At 43.6% G+C, this 14985-nt stretch overlaps 1 protein-coding gene across 1 annotated transcript in view; it reads left to right on the top strand.

The window, feature by feature from the left end:
* Window positions 1-409: 409 nt before the first annotated feature.
* Window positions 410-14985, top strand: part of DRD4 (dopamine receptor D4) — a 36188-nt gene continuing 21612 nt past the window's right edge. The window contains exon 1 of the mRNA XM_083606798.1: window positions 410-1814. Coding sequence (XP_083462924.1) covers window positions 1557-1814 — 258 coding nt within the window. The 5' untranslated portion in view covers window positions 410-1556. The remainder of the gene's footprint in view (window positions 1815-14985) is intronic.

The raw sequence follows: 14985 nt of genomic DNA on the forward strand, positions 1-14985 counted from the left end.
TCTCTGTCGTGTCTAGGAACTTCCTTTAACATAGTAAAAATGATTATCAGTTTTTAATCATAGTGTTATCCATTTGCTCTGCAAAGTCCACACATGTCTACTCCTGGCTGTGCCTTGGGATATTCTGTTTGAAGACTGAATGTGCTAGGGAACATGTTATATTTTGTATAGAGTTTGCGTGCTTATCTTCCCCGAGAAAGCTATTTATCTTGCCACAGAGGTGCCTTGTGGGCATGTTTGGGATCCTGTAATGGAGTATAGTTTGCACCAGTGTCACACAGGCACCTGCTGGATATTATCTGTGATGTCACGAATGACGCAACACAACTGCTGTCTCCCATAGCTGCAAGGTTGCGAACGTGAACTTTTTCACCCATCTTTAAAAGGGGGGAAAATAAGTGTATGGAAGGCAATGCGTTTTCGTGCAGCAGGTCTGCATTTATCCACCAGTAGTTTTGAAAGATAAGATCAAAGGCAGAAAGGCTGTGCCCATCACGAGCCATCCAGCCATTCTAGGCAACTTTACTCCGGAAGGGGAGAAAATGCCTTTATTTGCAGATTTCTCCCTGACCCTGTTTGCTAGTAGCTATCTGCCCTCTCCCTTTTATCAGATTTGTAAGAAGCCTCCCACGAGGCGACATCTACCGCGGTAACTGCCCTGGGTGGGAATCCCGCAAAAACAGACATTCGATTGTCTGGCAACGCCTCAGGTTCCCTGTGGCGACTTCGTGCCCCGAGAAACCTTCTAAGGAGCTGCACGTGCGAGCGCTCAAGCCAGGGTGCTGGCGGGTCTCTGGGCGGTCGGTGGCAGATTTTGGCGCGACGTCGCCTGGGACTCCTGCCAGGCGCTGTGAGGCGCAGGAACCACGGGTCTCCCGCTGTCCACATGTGCCCGGATTGCGCCGCGCAGGGCGCTGCTGATTGGCCGTCGGCTCCTCGCGCGCGGCCCAGCCCGGCCTCCCCGTCAGAGCGCCCTCCCTCCCTCCGTCCAGTCAGCTCGCTTTCCTCGCCTCGAGGTGACCCACTTGTAGCTCGCGCCGGGGCAGCAGAGCTGGGCTCCAACAGGAGAAAAAAGTGAGCGGGACTTGCAAGGGTCCGGCGCGTGCGTTGCGCACGGACGCGTTTCCTCTTCTAGGCGCGCGGAAGGAAGCCTCGAGGGCTTCTTCCTTCTTCCCGCCCGGCTGGTTGGCGAGGGTCGAGCGGGAAAGAAAACTTCGGGAAAGAGGCCGCGCCGCGTAGCTGAGGCGAGAAGCAAAGCGCGCCGGCTGCTGAGAAGTCCCTCGCGAGCAGGGACCGGGCGGTACCGAGCCTCGGCGTCTCTCTTGCCGCCTTTTGCTCGCCGGGATCGCTCCTCTGGCTCGGCGATGGAGTGGGGCAGCCTGGGCGCCGGCTCCCGCCCAGGCAGCTCCGGGGCGTGGTGACTCTCTTTCGCCAGCCGAGCCCTGCCGTTTAAGGACCATGAGCCCGTGAAGCTCTTCGGCCTTGTAGCTCGTCAGGCGCAGAAGCGACCGTCGGCGGGACGCGGGTGCTAAGTGAAAGGGCGGCGAGCGGGAGCCATGGGGGCCAACAGCACCCCCGCCTTCAATGCCACCGACGCCTGCCCCACTCCCGAAGAGGAGCCGGACTACAACTTCGCCGCGCTGGTCTTCGGCGTCTTCCTCATCCTCTTCATCATCAGCGGGAATTTGCTGGTGTGCCTCAGCGTGTGCACCGAGAAAGCGCTGAAGACCACCACCAACTACTTCATCGTCAGCTTGGCCGTGGCAGACCTGCTCCTGGCCATCCTCGTGTTACCTCTCTACGTCTTCTCAGAGGTAAAGTCCATCGCCTTTTCCTCTCGCCTCGCTTTCCTGTTTCCCCCTCGCGAAGGTAATTTCCCATGCAACCTTTATTTGAAGGGGTGGGAGTAGGCACCACCTATGTTAATAAATATCCCTTGTTTGAAGCACGTCTATATATACTTCAGAAGGTAAGGTGCAACGAGTGGCCAGGACTTTAAAGAGAGTTGTGCAGCAGGAGGGGATTTCAAGGTAGGTGCAGTTTGCTGAGTCCTAGTGTTGCCCAAGGAGGAGAAAAGCAGGACCTGTCGGAATTTCTCTTTCCCACAACTCTCCAAAGGTCCCCAAATCCTTGTCGACTATTGCAGATTTGAATGCCACAGGGCAGCCTTTGCAGGAAAGCTTGTCGTGCCTTGTGGGCATGTTTGGGATCCTGTAATGGAAAGCCTGTGAAATGTTGCTTCAGTGCTTAGACCTTGCACATAGTTGTCAGGGACTTGCTGCGGGACTTCATGGAGTTTGGGGGTGTTGTGCTGTCTAGGTGAGCCTGTGGGGCTAACTGGGAGCAGAGAGCACACATCTACATTGCAAGCTTTGTAACTGCTATGTGGACAGTGTCTCTTGCATGAGCCTGCAAGAGACAGGGAGGCAGGCAGAACATCACCACAGAATGAGCCTGTACCTTCTGTACTTTCTGTCTAGTGGTTGAGAAAGACCTGTGCAAATGTGTTCAGACCAGAACAGATGCCGCAGTTCTGTGGTGTCCTAATTTCTTTGAAGTTTTCTGCTAACGGTATGATTGTTGGCACTTCAATATGTAATGCTAGGTGGATAAAGGCATATTACACAGCCACAGGTCTGGGCGTTGGTTGAATATTGTCAGGACTATGGTGGTACAGGAGCAATGGCCTATTGATGATGAGGGGTTGTTTTACTATGTCATCTGTGGGTATATACCATGTTTTTCCATATATAAGACTAGGTTTCCCCCCTAAAAATAATGTCCAAAATTTGGGGGCATCTTATACATGGGGGCCATCTCCCCCCATTTTCTTAAATCAGATTCCCGAAAAATAGGGGGCGTCTTATATATGGGGGCGTCTTATAGACAGGAAAATACGGTAGTTCTTCTTTCTGACAGTAGTGTTTGGGTTTTTTAACATATGAGGAGTGGAGGTATGTAAGTAGGGGATTTGTCCAAACTCTTCAGTATGTCTGTTATAGAAGAGGTATTTGTGTTTAGATCTCTTTGGTCCAAGCCTGACATTTCTTCAATACTGACTAATCTTAAATAGCTAATTTGCCTAATTTTACCATAGAATCTGCTGCTGAAGTTGCAAGTGTCTTCATAACCTGGGGAAATTAGCTAGGAAATGAAACGAAATGTGTTTTCTATCCAAGTTTCAGCACCATGGGGCATTATGGATTTATGTGGCATAAACACTGTTACATAGAGTCATGGCTTGAAACTAAACATAAGGTTACTCCTGAAGAAGTTCAACCAAGGTTCTAGGACATCTGCTAAGGAATGCAGCCTAAACTTTTGTGGTTTGGGGTAGTTTGCAAGCAGTGTGTGGACAGTGGTTGCAGCTAGGGCCAGATCTTAGGGCTGAAGCTCAGGGCTCCTCAGCCAAGGTTGCTCACTGAGGAACACCCAGAGAGTGACAGGTGGGGGTGGCAATGGCACTAGGATTTCTACGGGCGTGCTAGAGCCAACCGGGGGTGATGGTCATTGTTGCAACATCTTTCCTATTTCCTTTCTCTTTTATTAAACAAAATATGTACTTGGGACCAGACAGGCAGACACATACTTAGTCATTTTATTGTTTTTACTTCAAGAAATATATTATGTCTTTCTACAAAAACGTGCTGCTTATTTTCATGCAAACACCTTTACCATCAGGGCAGCACAAATGAGCTCCATTTTGTTCCTGCAGTCACAGAGGGGTTATGATTTAAATGAGTTCAAAATGTGAAACTAATCAGGGTTGGCAAACTGTTTTTTGTTTGCTTTTTGTCCTAACGTGTCAGGAATGTACAATCAGTTGTACAGCATGGAATGGCAGATGAAGTAAAATACACAGCCACCTTTTTTGGGGTGGGGGGAGGGTGCCTATAAGGCCATTAAGTCAAGGATCTAAACTTATCTAGCTTTGCCACTCTGTGCTGATCTCATGCAAAACATTTGGAAAATCAGAAGTTGAGATAAATGAGAGCACTGTTAGTGCTAGTTAAGTGAGCCAACTGATACATGGGAGATTTACAGTGTCCAGGTGGATCTCAGATAAGCCCAAATGGCAGATGTAGCAGAAACTCAAGTGCTTCTTGCAGATTTGGAGAGCATATTGTTCCAGAGCTGAACATTTGTTTAGCTTTTGTTTCTTTGTCATTGAAAATTTGTGTGGCATCTGAGGAAGACTAGAAGATAAAACCCATGGGCAGCTTGAATTAGGATGATTTGCCTTGCTGTTCGCTTACTTGTAGGGGCTAGGGGTTATTTTGTGGGGCATTGATATGTGTGCATGCATCCCTGTCACAGGTCTCTGTTTTACAGCATAACCAATATTTAATGTTCAAAGTAGGTGTGCCATTCCCTCTTAGATCTGATTCAAAGTCATTTGGAGTTAATGGAAGTCTTGTGAGGCAGAGGTGTGAGAGGAGCTAAATGTGGAGTAGATTGAATGTCAGAAATATGTATTAGAATATGAATTAGAAACAGTGATGCGACACATATTATTATCCATTATCTTAGCAGGCTGTTATTAGATGAAAAAAGCACTTATGTTTCCAAGGGTACCTCTAATTTAAAGAAGAAAAGAAGCCTTTTGAGCTAAAACATTCTTCCCATTTACATGTAAGTGAATGCAGCTTTTGGGTAATGCTTGCTTGGCTCCTGATCTCATAGTCCATTGAAATAAACTGGAAAATAATATCCACCAGCTTTTGATCCTCATATATCTCTGCTTTAAAGCACACAAGTCTGTATTTAGCTCTCTGTTCTGTTGCATGTGCAGTTCTTAAAGACTCATACTGATTTTCTCTGCAAATTGTCTAATATTGTTCTGTTTCAAATAATGAAACAGTGGTTAGAGGAACACATTATTGAGTCCTTGGTTCTGTTGTATCTCTGACCCTTTGAGATACTTTATCCTTTTTCCATTTGCAAAATGTTGATGACAATACAGTTTCAGCAAAGTTTGAAGTAGTAACATCCATGAAACCTGTGATGTGCAAGGAGGGTAGGGAGTTATTTTGACTGATTATATACAGGAATCCAAAACCAGTGTCAACTAGCCATTATAGGACTCGGTGAATTGCTGAGAAAGATTTTGAAGAGCGGTATCTTCTAGCGTGTGAATCCTGAAACTCTGATATTCAAAAGTTACCAGGAGGGCATGGCTTACGTAAAAGAGAGGTGCTCAATGGAATTTCCCAAACATCCCAGGGCAAATAGATATGCAGCAGTCAGTGGTGCTCAAAATCTATGAAAACAGGTAGAGCACAGGGTTAGAAGACCCACGCATGTATGCATCACATAAAATCCAGAGCAAGAGGCGGACAGGATTTCCAAATGGTTTATGAGATTAGTATGACTTAGAAGTAGAGAGTCGGCAGCAGAACAGGGCCTGGAAAAGATGGGAGCGTTTGGATGATTTGGAAACTGTGGCACTGCAGGAAAGTGTTAGAGCAAACATGCTCAACTCATAACCTATAAGGCTGAATGTAGCCAACTACCCATCTATTGTCGCATCCAAGGTACTTGACAGGCTCCCTGTTTTCACATTTCTGGTCAGGTAGCACCTAAAAAAAAAAAAAAAAGGTTAAATTTGCTGCTGGTAGTTGCATTCAGCTTGGTGAGTCAAAGGCTACACAGACCTGTGCTAGGAGATATACAACGTCATAGCAAATACAACACATGGTAAAGGAAGAGGAGCTGTGGTGGCTTTTCTTCTTTTGCCTTCAGAGCGTAGCTGTTTTCTGCTGAATTGGCAGGTGTTCATATTCCAACAAGGGCATAAAACCCTAGCAAAGACATGTACGGAAGTATAGTACATACATTTCCAAAATTTGTGTTTGTGTGATGCGAAGCTGTTTAGAAAGCTAGAGATATCTCCCTGTCCTACCGAAGCATGAGGATTGCCCACCTCATTCAGGGTAGCCCAATATTGATGTAACGGCTCATGTGGTCCTTGAAAACGGTGTTTCTTGTGCCCATTAAGGACACAACATGTCTGTACAATGAAGGTTCTCCATAACCTGCAGCACAGTGAACAGAAATGTGCCTCCCTGTGATAGGCAGGACCCGCCTTGCCCAACTGATAGGGAAAGGCAAAATAGCCAAGGAAAAGAGGGATGCATGCATTTCAAATAAACTTTGGTATGCAGTGACAACACACATAGGTTTCTCAACACACACATGTTCCTCAATCTCTTTGCTGCCTTAATCTGACAGATTTAATTTAATTGCTCCAAGAAAAATTATGAGCTGCATTTTTGGGGCATTTATGACCCTTTTGACCCTTATGACCCTATTTAAGGGGGGCAGTTCTTACCTTTGCTTTGTCCTTTAGACATATGCCACTGTGACTTCTTCAGTCAAATGATGCTTGAAAGCAGTCATCCTTCCCCTTCTTTGGGCTTTTCACCACGTAGCAATAATATTTTAAATATTTCTAGCAATTGTATCATAGCTTTTAATGATTATTTTAAGGTGAATAATTTGTTGGTGACAGGTTTAGCTCACTGAAAATCTAATGAAGGTTGGTGATCAGATTCTGGTTTCGCTCTTGTTTAAAAATGAGCCTAATTAGTTTATTATGATGGTGCCAATCATCCCGTGGTGGAAATAAATTTGGTGCCTCAGATGGAAAATACAAGAGATGTCTTATGGAAGGAAAAAGTACAATAATTTCAACAAATGATCATGTATAGATGGGGAGGGGAAGGGATGTCACTTCGGTGCTGCTAATGCAATGCTTTGACTTCACCCCCCAGAGGCACGCTCCATTGTCTCTTGATGGATGCCAACCAACCATAGCTAGAGGTTAGAGGCTGTGGCCTCCAGATGTTGTTGGATTACAAATCAGTCTCCATCACCCCTGACTGTAGGTCATGCTGGCTGGGGCTGATGGGAGCTGGAGCCCAACAACATCTGGAAGGCCAAAGGTTAGACACCTCCTTTGCAGGGGGAAGAGGGGACGGCAAACATTGGTTGTGCTAGCTGCCTTCCCCTTGTACAACTATTGGGTGCAACAGCTTCCTCACTTGTACAATATTTAAAGTTGAACAGTTAGATATAATGATACATATTTTGACCACTTCAGGGTGATATTAACCTTTTTTAACCCTCCCTTTCTCAGTTGCTCCCAAAGTGTACCAGATTCTGCTTTGTGGACTGCAAAAAAGCTAGAGTAATTCCCACAGTCCTCAGCAATTGGATCATGCTGCACTGATAGCATATCTGAAGAATAAGCTTTAACCCAGTAGTTTGGTTTTTTTTAAATCTAGCAATGGGAACATAAAAATGGAAGCATCCCATATTTGGAAGTAGAAGCAGTTGTTAAATGCTTATAATTTGAGCATAATGAGAGCATTTCACCAGAGGCTTATCATTCAGCGAAGGAGTGAACAAACAGGAGATGGAGATCTCTGGTTGTAAGATGCATAAATCATTAGATTGATTTGAACATCTGGGTATAATGTCAAGATCCTGAATTATTTTTATGTGCCTTCTGGAGCTAGTGCTGATGTAACACTGTGCAGTTGCTTTACCACATTCAAGTCTGGGAAAGGTCTTCAGAGTAACATGCTTTTTAGCTTCCCCCCTCCCCTCCCCACCCCAGTCCCTTCACAGCTCATCACTAGCAGGAATTCTCTTTCCCTTGCCCCACTGGTCATAACTAGAGTTAAAGATCTCATTGGCACCAGATTTTATCATGGCTAGCAATAACTAGGTTTCCTTGCAATCAGGATTTACTGACTAGCTTTAAATCCTGGTAAAAGGTTACTCTGGTTAGTGCTAACCACAGTTAGTTCTGGTGCTTTAAAGTCCATGGGGAGTAGAAATTTGTGCAATACAGTCTAACCATCCCTACAACAAGGGGTAGTGATCCCATAGTCAACTCCATGGTTACTGGTGTTAGTCTACGCCAGACCCCAGCTTCTGAACTCTTTAAGGGATTTCTCCTTCCTCTCACCTGTGAGATCTCAAATTATAGACCTCACACAGCAACATCACCTTTGTTTTGATGTATGTGTTTCTTTATATATCATGCCAGGAGCCGGGACTCTATAAGAATTACACAGTGCCTCTGGGGTTGCAATCAGACCAGAAGGGTTGTCAGCTCTGCCGATATCCCTGTAGTCTCTTTTATTTCCTCCTGTCAAGAGCACACAAATTCTGCTATAAACCATTTGGAGTAGTTAGAGCACTGTAGGGTGATTTTCTCTCTCCATTAAGATCCTAGTAGCCCTTTCTATCATCTCCAGTGTGAATTCTATTAGTTTTGGATGAAAGGTGATGCCAGCAGGCAGTCAATTCAATATTATAGCTTTTGCTGGGTTGTTGCTGCCTATTCAGTCAAACCAGGGTTAACCACTTAGCTACTTATTTTAATACAATTCATTAGGAAAGAAGAGTGAATCACCAGTGGTTGGCTAAGCGATTCCCCTCTTGTTTTTTTTTGGGGGGGGGTTGGTGCATTTTGCTTGCTGGGAGGGAACACAATAACACTCTTTAACAAGTGAAGGTTGATTTGTTATTCAACAAGGAAAGCCTCATCAGCCTAATGGTTGGCTTTCTTGTTCCCAATTCTACAGAAAACAGTATCATGTTTAGTCTTATTTCTTTTCTTCTTTTTAATTTACTCAGCATGCAATATATTTGTTATATTGGGCTGTATATGATAAGGCAGTCACATTCTGTTGAATAGAAATCCTTACCAATTGTGAAGTGCATCTCCTTTGACTTCATAGGTGTCTTTATCTTACGGAATCCAGCAATGACACACACAGAGACCAAGAGGTCATTGATGCCAACTGAGGAAACACTAGGCCTGAACACCACCATTTCTCTCAAGTTTCTGAGTCTAGACCCCCACAGTTCATAGCTGCCCCCATCCTAGCTTAGTTTCATCAAGGAACTAATAAACTTGTGTCCAAGAGCTAGTGTGTTAACATAGGCAACATCCCTGGTAGAGATGACAGAATGTTGGACTTTAGAGTAGATGCCCCACTAAGGTTTTGTGTACTCCACAGCAAGAGGTCAGAGCTGGAGAAGTATAGTCTGGCTCAACATTTGTTTTGCTTATTTGTGTTAGGTTGTCAAGTTAGATTTTTTTCATTGCGGTTTAATATTGTGTTCAGAAGCTGTTTTATGGCTATTCTATTTTATTTTATTTCTGTGTATGTTTACATAATGAGTACAATTTGCAGTGTGTGTGTGTGTTTGTGTTTGAATGGTCCTGACTTTTTCCATGTTGTCTTAGTGCTCAATAATCATTTCTGTTTTTGATGTTCTCTGTGGAACATGTAATCTGCTCCTTGTCCTCTGTCCAGGGTCCTGAAACAGTTCTCACTTGCTTCCCTTGCTGAAGTGCACCCTCCTGGCTCTCCTGTAGATTTGGGGAGAGGATGGCTCTGTGGTTTAGACCACGGCGCCTCTTGGGCTTGCCAATCAGAAGGTCGGCAGTTTGAATCCGCGCGACGGGGTAAGCTTCCGTTGGTCTATCCCAGCTTCTGCCAACCTAGCAGTTCAAAAGCACACCAGTGCAAGTAGATAAATAGGTACCACTGCGGTGGGAAGGTAAATGACATTTCCATGTGCTCTGTCACAGTGTTCCATTGTGCCAGAAGTGGTTTAGTCATGCTGACCGCATGACCCGGGAAGCTGTCTGTGAACAAACGCCGGCTCCCTCTGCCTGAAGCGAGTTGAGCGGCACACCTCATAGTCACCTTTGACGGGACTTAACCATCCAGGGGTCCTTTACCTGTTTTACCTATCTGCTTTATCATGATAGGACAATAGGATGTACACAAAATAATATCAGGTGTGTTTGCATAAGGGCAATCAAAATTCGATACAGGGTATTGTCCTTTTTAAAATTAACTTTCAGTTTTTGGGCTGTGGCCCTCCCCCAATGCTTATACTGTACAGTAAAAAAATAGTTTTGAGGAGTGCAGTTTGCAACCCTCTGTATGCAAACTTTCTCTTACAAAGGGAGCACGGTTGCATCAAAGTTGATAAATGAGGAATTTATCAGTCTCTTATGTTCTGGTGCCCTTCATAGTCAGGGGTGAGGACGCTCCGGCCCTTCGGATGCTGTTGAACTACAACTGCCATCTGCCACAGCCAGCATAGACAGATGTCAGGAATTATGGGAGCTGTAGCCTAGCAAGCTCTGGAGGGCCACAGGTTCCCCATGCATGCCCTCAGTTATTTCCCAGTATCTCAACAGGTTTGCAGCTTATCAGATTTGCTATAGACTATTCCTCCTCTTTCCATCAGTTAACTGTGCCAGACTTGAGTGCCTTGAGGGATGTGAAGCTTTCTAGGTGCCTACAACAAGCCTTTTTGCCACTGACATTGCTCTAAAACTGAACAAGCTTTGTGACATCATACCACTGGTAGGTGTCCTAGTATGAAGCATTGGAAGCCAAAATTATACATTATACCCAATGCGACATTTTTAAATACCTGCAAACTTCATCCCCAAAGAGAAGTACAACTGTACCCTTCTAGAATGAATGCCTAAAACACATTCCAGGTGTGAATGTAATGCATATCTGAGTACATGCTGCTAGTGTCCCCATGCATTACTTTTGGCATCTTAAAAGAAGGGTGACAAAATGCCATGGAGACTCATAAATTGCTTATGCTCAAAAGGTTTTTAGTATCTCTCTGCCAGCTTCTGAATGGAGGGCAGAATCAGCATCTCCAAGACATCATAAGCCACACCTCTTCTGCAAAAATGTATGGGACCCTCAGAGCTGAGAGCTAGTTTAAACAAAAAGGTTCAACTTGTACCTTCCAGTGAATCTATTTATCTGCTGTCCTGCTCTTCTGGACTGGCTTCAAAAGTCTGTTGAATGCTTGAAATGGCTACAGGCAATCTGTTGATCTGCCTTGAGAAGTCCTCACTAATACTCGCCCCATATGCAAATCTTCCTCCAAACCTTTATAAAGGGTCACCTGAGGGTTCTTAACTGAGAGGTGACAGTACGGCTTGCCAGCTGCTGACTCAATGACTTCAGTATGGCTTGTTTCAAACAAATCATAATGAACATGACAATCTGATATGCAAAAGCTGCACCAGTGCAGAGAAGGAGGAGGGTGTGAGTCCAAGGCTCACCTGGGCTTACCTAGGTAAAAGTTTCTGAGTCCCAATTGTTTATCAATGACAGTGAATGAGAAAGGTTCTTCCAGCACAAATTAGGCCATTGAATTGAAGAAAACTTGGGGAGGAAATGAGGAGTTTTGTGAGTGACAAAAACTGTGAGCTCACTTCTGCTACTGAAAACAAATCCCTGGGCTGAACATGTGCTCTAAGGTGTCTTGTTCCTTAATTCTAAGTGTATGCCTGGCTCCACAGTTGTTGTTTTTCACTTTTAGTTAAGTGTGATGTACAAATGCAGCCATGTTATAGCATTCTGCAAGTCTTTATCTGCAAGAAAACTCACTTGATCAGCCCATTTCCTAACCCATAAGTGACCATGCTTTGAAGTAGATCTGCTAACTGCATTCACATCAAATTTTATTGCATAAACATCTGTTTAAAAAGTCACTGAATGAAGAGAAAAGGAAATGTTTCTAACAGACTGCTTCATTCAGCATGGTTGAAGATAGGCCTTCAAAAATGACCTTTTTCCAAGTTACTTTTGAATATCTGTCATGACTGCTATCTACTAAAAACAGATACCTGGGACAATGTGTTTCTAAACCAATAGCTGCATATTCCTCTATCTCATTGCAGGCTCTAAACAAAGCTCTCATCAACTATTCTTATTACTTTTTATAAGAGGGAACCTTTTAAGGGCACATAGTGCTCATTCATCATGTTGGATATCTCTGGAAAACCTATATAAAGAATTGGCATGGTTCTCCTTTAGCCAATCCATTCACTTTCTCACCTAGTATGGGTTTTTCTATGTAGAGAATTTTAAAAAATGAACTTATTTCCTGGAGATTAGGTACTTTTGGTGATTTGTTCCATTACTGTTCATATAAATAACAAAGTTATATATATAAAGACAAAGTTACAGGAACCCAAGTGAAAATGAATGATATCATTAATAATAATTGTAACAATATGAACAGCTATACATGTGGACATGTGTAGATATTTGTATATGGACTACAAAATTGCAAATACAAATTTTCTACCACTTCCTTTAGTATTTCCTTCAGCAACAACAGCATACTGGTATAACTTACTCCTTGCCTGGGACTCTAAATTTCTTCACTTTTGGATTACAGTCTTTTGAGCCACAGCTTTCAGATTGAACTCAAATGATTAAAAGTTCATAGAAGATTCAAAGAAGATTAATAGGAATAACACATTCCTGAAAGAAAGAGGCATTGAAAGGGATTATGGCCACCGTCTACAAATGATTCTCCATTCTGCTTCTGAAGAAGTATGAAATGAGTTAACCATCGTAGTGTTCTCATCGGTTTATCATCTGTATTGTTTGCAGAACGTCTTTGGTAAATAGTTGTCATGGCTTTGAGAATAATCATGTTCTCTTACTTTTTGGTGCAACCATTTTTCTGAAGATATGTGATGCACTTTCTGAAATTTCAAAGAGCCACATGTTTCAAAGCTTCTGCTTGCTTTCCTTGTGTCTCTCCCTCTCAGCACACATCTGAGAATCCATCAGTGCCATCTTTATTCATCTGCTTTCCTCAAACTTCCCGGGGGGGGGGGGCGGTGCACAGGGCAGCCTTTTCAGGTTTAAGATACTATATACACACTTGGTCTGATGACAGAAGGGAGAAGGACTCTTGTGCCAGTTGAGATAAAAAAGAGGTAGTATATACTAATCAACCATCTGAAATTAACAAGATTCAGTCACTAGACATCAACATTTACAGGTGCATGCAAAATTTATAGGGCTTGTGTTTTATTTGCAAGACAACAGCTATATGTTAGTTGCTCTCTTTAGTGGCATCGCCTAATTTTTATTATGACCTGAAATATCAGTCTTAATGAATTCTTTCACAGATTCTTCGTGTTCTCTCTGTCTGTGCAGACTAGCCTGCTCCTTTTTTTTTTTAAGGGTGGGAAGGAAGGTTTAGGAAAATAAGGTTTCTTTAAATGTTTGAGGAGAAAACTTTGCTTCTTTAGGGTCGCTGCAGCACGTGGGGAATTGGGAAATATAATATGGGGCACATATCCTTGGATATGTAGTTCACTGTGTAATCCCAAGGTGGGCATTTCCCTGAGGAGCATGTGCTTTGGATGTTGGGAGGAAGATGGTTGTTTGGGGTGCTGAGAAACTAATTGGAGCTCCCTTACCCCTCTGCTAGAGGGAGAACACAAAACCCTGAAGCTGCCTATGACCAGGGCTGACCCAAGACATTTTGGTACTTGTGGCAAACTGCAAAATGGTGCCCCCCTCCCCATCAAGGAAGAAAGGGTGAGATCTGTATCAGGAACTAGTGGGGAAGAAAGGTATTCATTGAGATCTGCTGCCCCTGTGGATCCTGCCACCGAGGGCAGTCAGCTCACCTCACCTCATTGATGGGCCAGCCTTCCCTATGGCTGGTTTGGGTGAGTCTGGAAGATGCAGTAGAACCAGAGAGGACTGGCTACTTTTGGGCAAGGTGACAAAGATGAAATCTTCCAGCCAGCAATAGTGACATCCACAAACTGCATCAGGAGAACTATGATTTGGATTTGCATGATGTGGTATCAGAGATATCATATTCTAGGATTTGGGCTTGAATGGAGGAAAACACCAGCGTGGTAGATCTTCTTACCAAGAGGAAGCAAACACATTTAGCTCAGCAATGGCTCTCCAGGGGTTCAGAAAGAAGTTTTTCCCCCAGTCCTACCTGGAGATGCTGACAGCTGAACCTGCGACCTTTCTACATGAAGAACGTTTGCTGTACGGTTGAGCTATGGCCCTTCCCTGAAGGTTTGTTGTATAAGAGTCTCATTGAGTGTCTTTCCCCAGAGAAATATTTGCTATAGCCTTCTAATCTTAGCCTCTGTACCATTGGTGCTTGTCATGGAAACACTGAAAACTCTAGCTGTACAAAATAGAAGATAAAGAAGAGCTTCTGGTGGATCTCTTGCTCTGGAGCACTATTTAAAGGAGGCCTGGCACATTTAAGATCTCTAAAGCTTTACACTGTGTCCCCTAGCAAGCTAATCTCCAGCAACTCAGTATAATCAGGTAACAATTAACCTTGTGACCAGGCTGAAGCGGGTTTGGCCTCTGTTAATCCAGTTAGTCAAGCATCGAAGAGACGGCTGTGGCTTTGGTTAACATGTAGTACATTTAGTGCAATAAGCATAAAACAGTTTCTTGCCTGAAAGCCACAAAGACAACATGGAAAATGGGGATATGTGATATTTGGTAAAAGGGATCTAACTTTGCTTTAGGTGGGGGTTTTTTTGGGGGGGGGTTGATGATGATGATGAAAAGCCAGTTGGAAAGAATTAGTGTCCAAAATCTCAGACCAAGATTTTCAAAACTAACTGCTATGTTCTGTATATCTGTCTCAGGCCTTTTAAATGTTCAGCCTTTTTCTTTTCAGAATATACTTAACACCATTTTATGAATAAATTCAATCTGCAGCAATGTTGTCCAGTTAAGTTTGCATTTAAGACCTGTTGATATCAATGTGAACTTGGGTTGGTATCTGTGACTTGGCTTTGTATCTGTAATAATTGAACCCATTATAGGGATGTTTATCTGTGACTGAAAGAGGAATTTAGTGTACTGACACTGGGAATAAACTTCTGCCTTTGTTGGATCTTTGTTTAAACACCACAGACTGAGTAATGTATACATTTGGTTTGCAGTGTGGCTGTTTCTGGTTCCTGGATACAAACAGTGCCGAAATTAGAAATATACAAACCACCACTTTTCCTGTGCTTTCTGCATAATTACAACAGAGGTTTCTGAAGGCTGCTGTTAATTTTTCAGTTTGATCATAGAATCATAGAATTGGAAGGGATCCCAAGGGTCATCTCATCCAAAA

The sequence above is a fragment of the Podarcis filfolensis genome, assembly GCF_964270895.1.
Source record: "Podarcis filfolensis genome assembly, chromosome: 1".
Classification (NCBI taxonomy): domain Eukaryota; kingdom Metazoa; phylum Chordata; class Lepidosauria; order Squamata; family Lacertidae; genus Podarcis; species Podarcis filfolensis.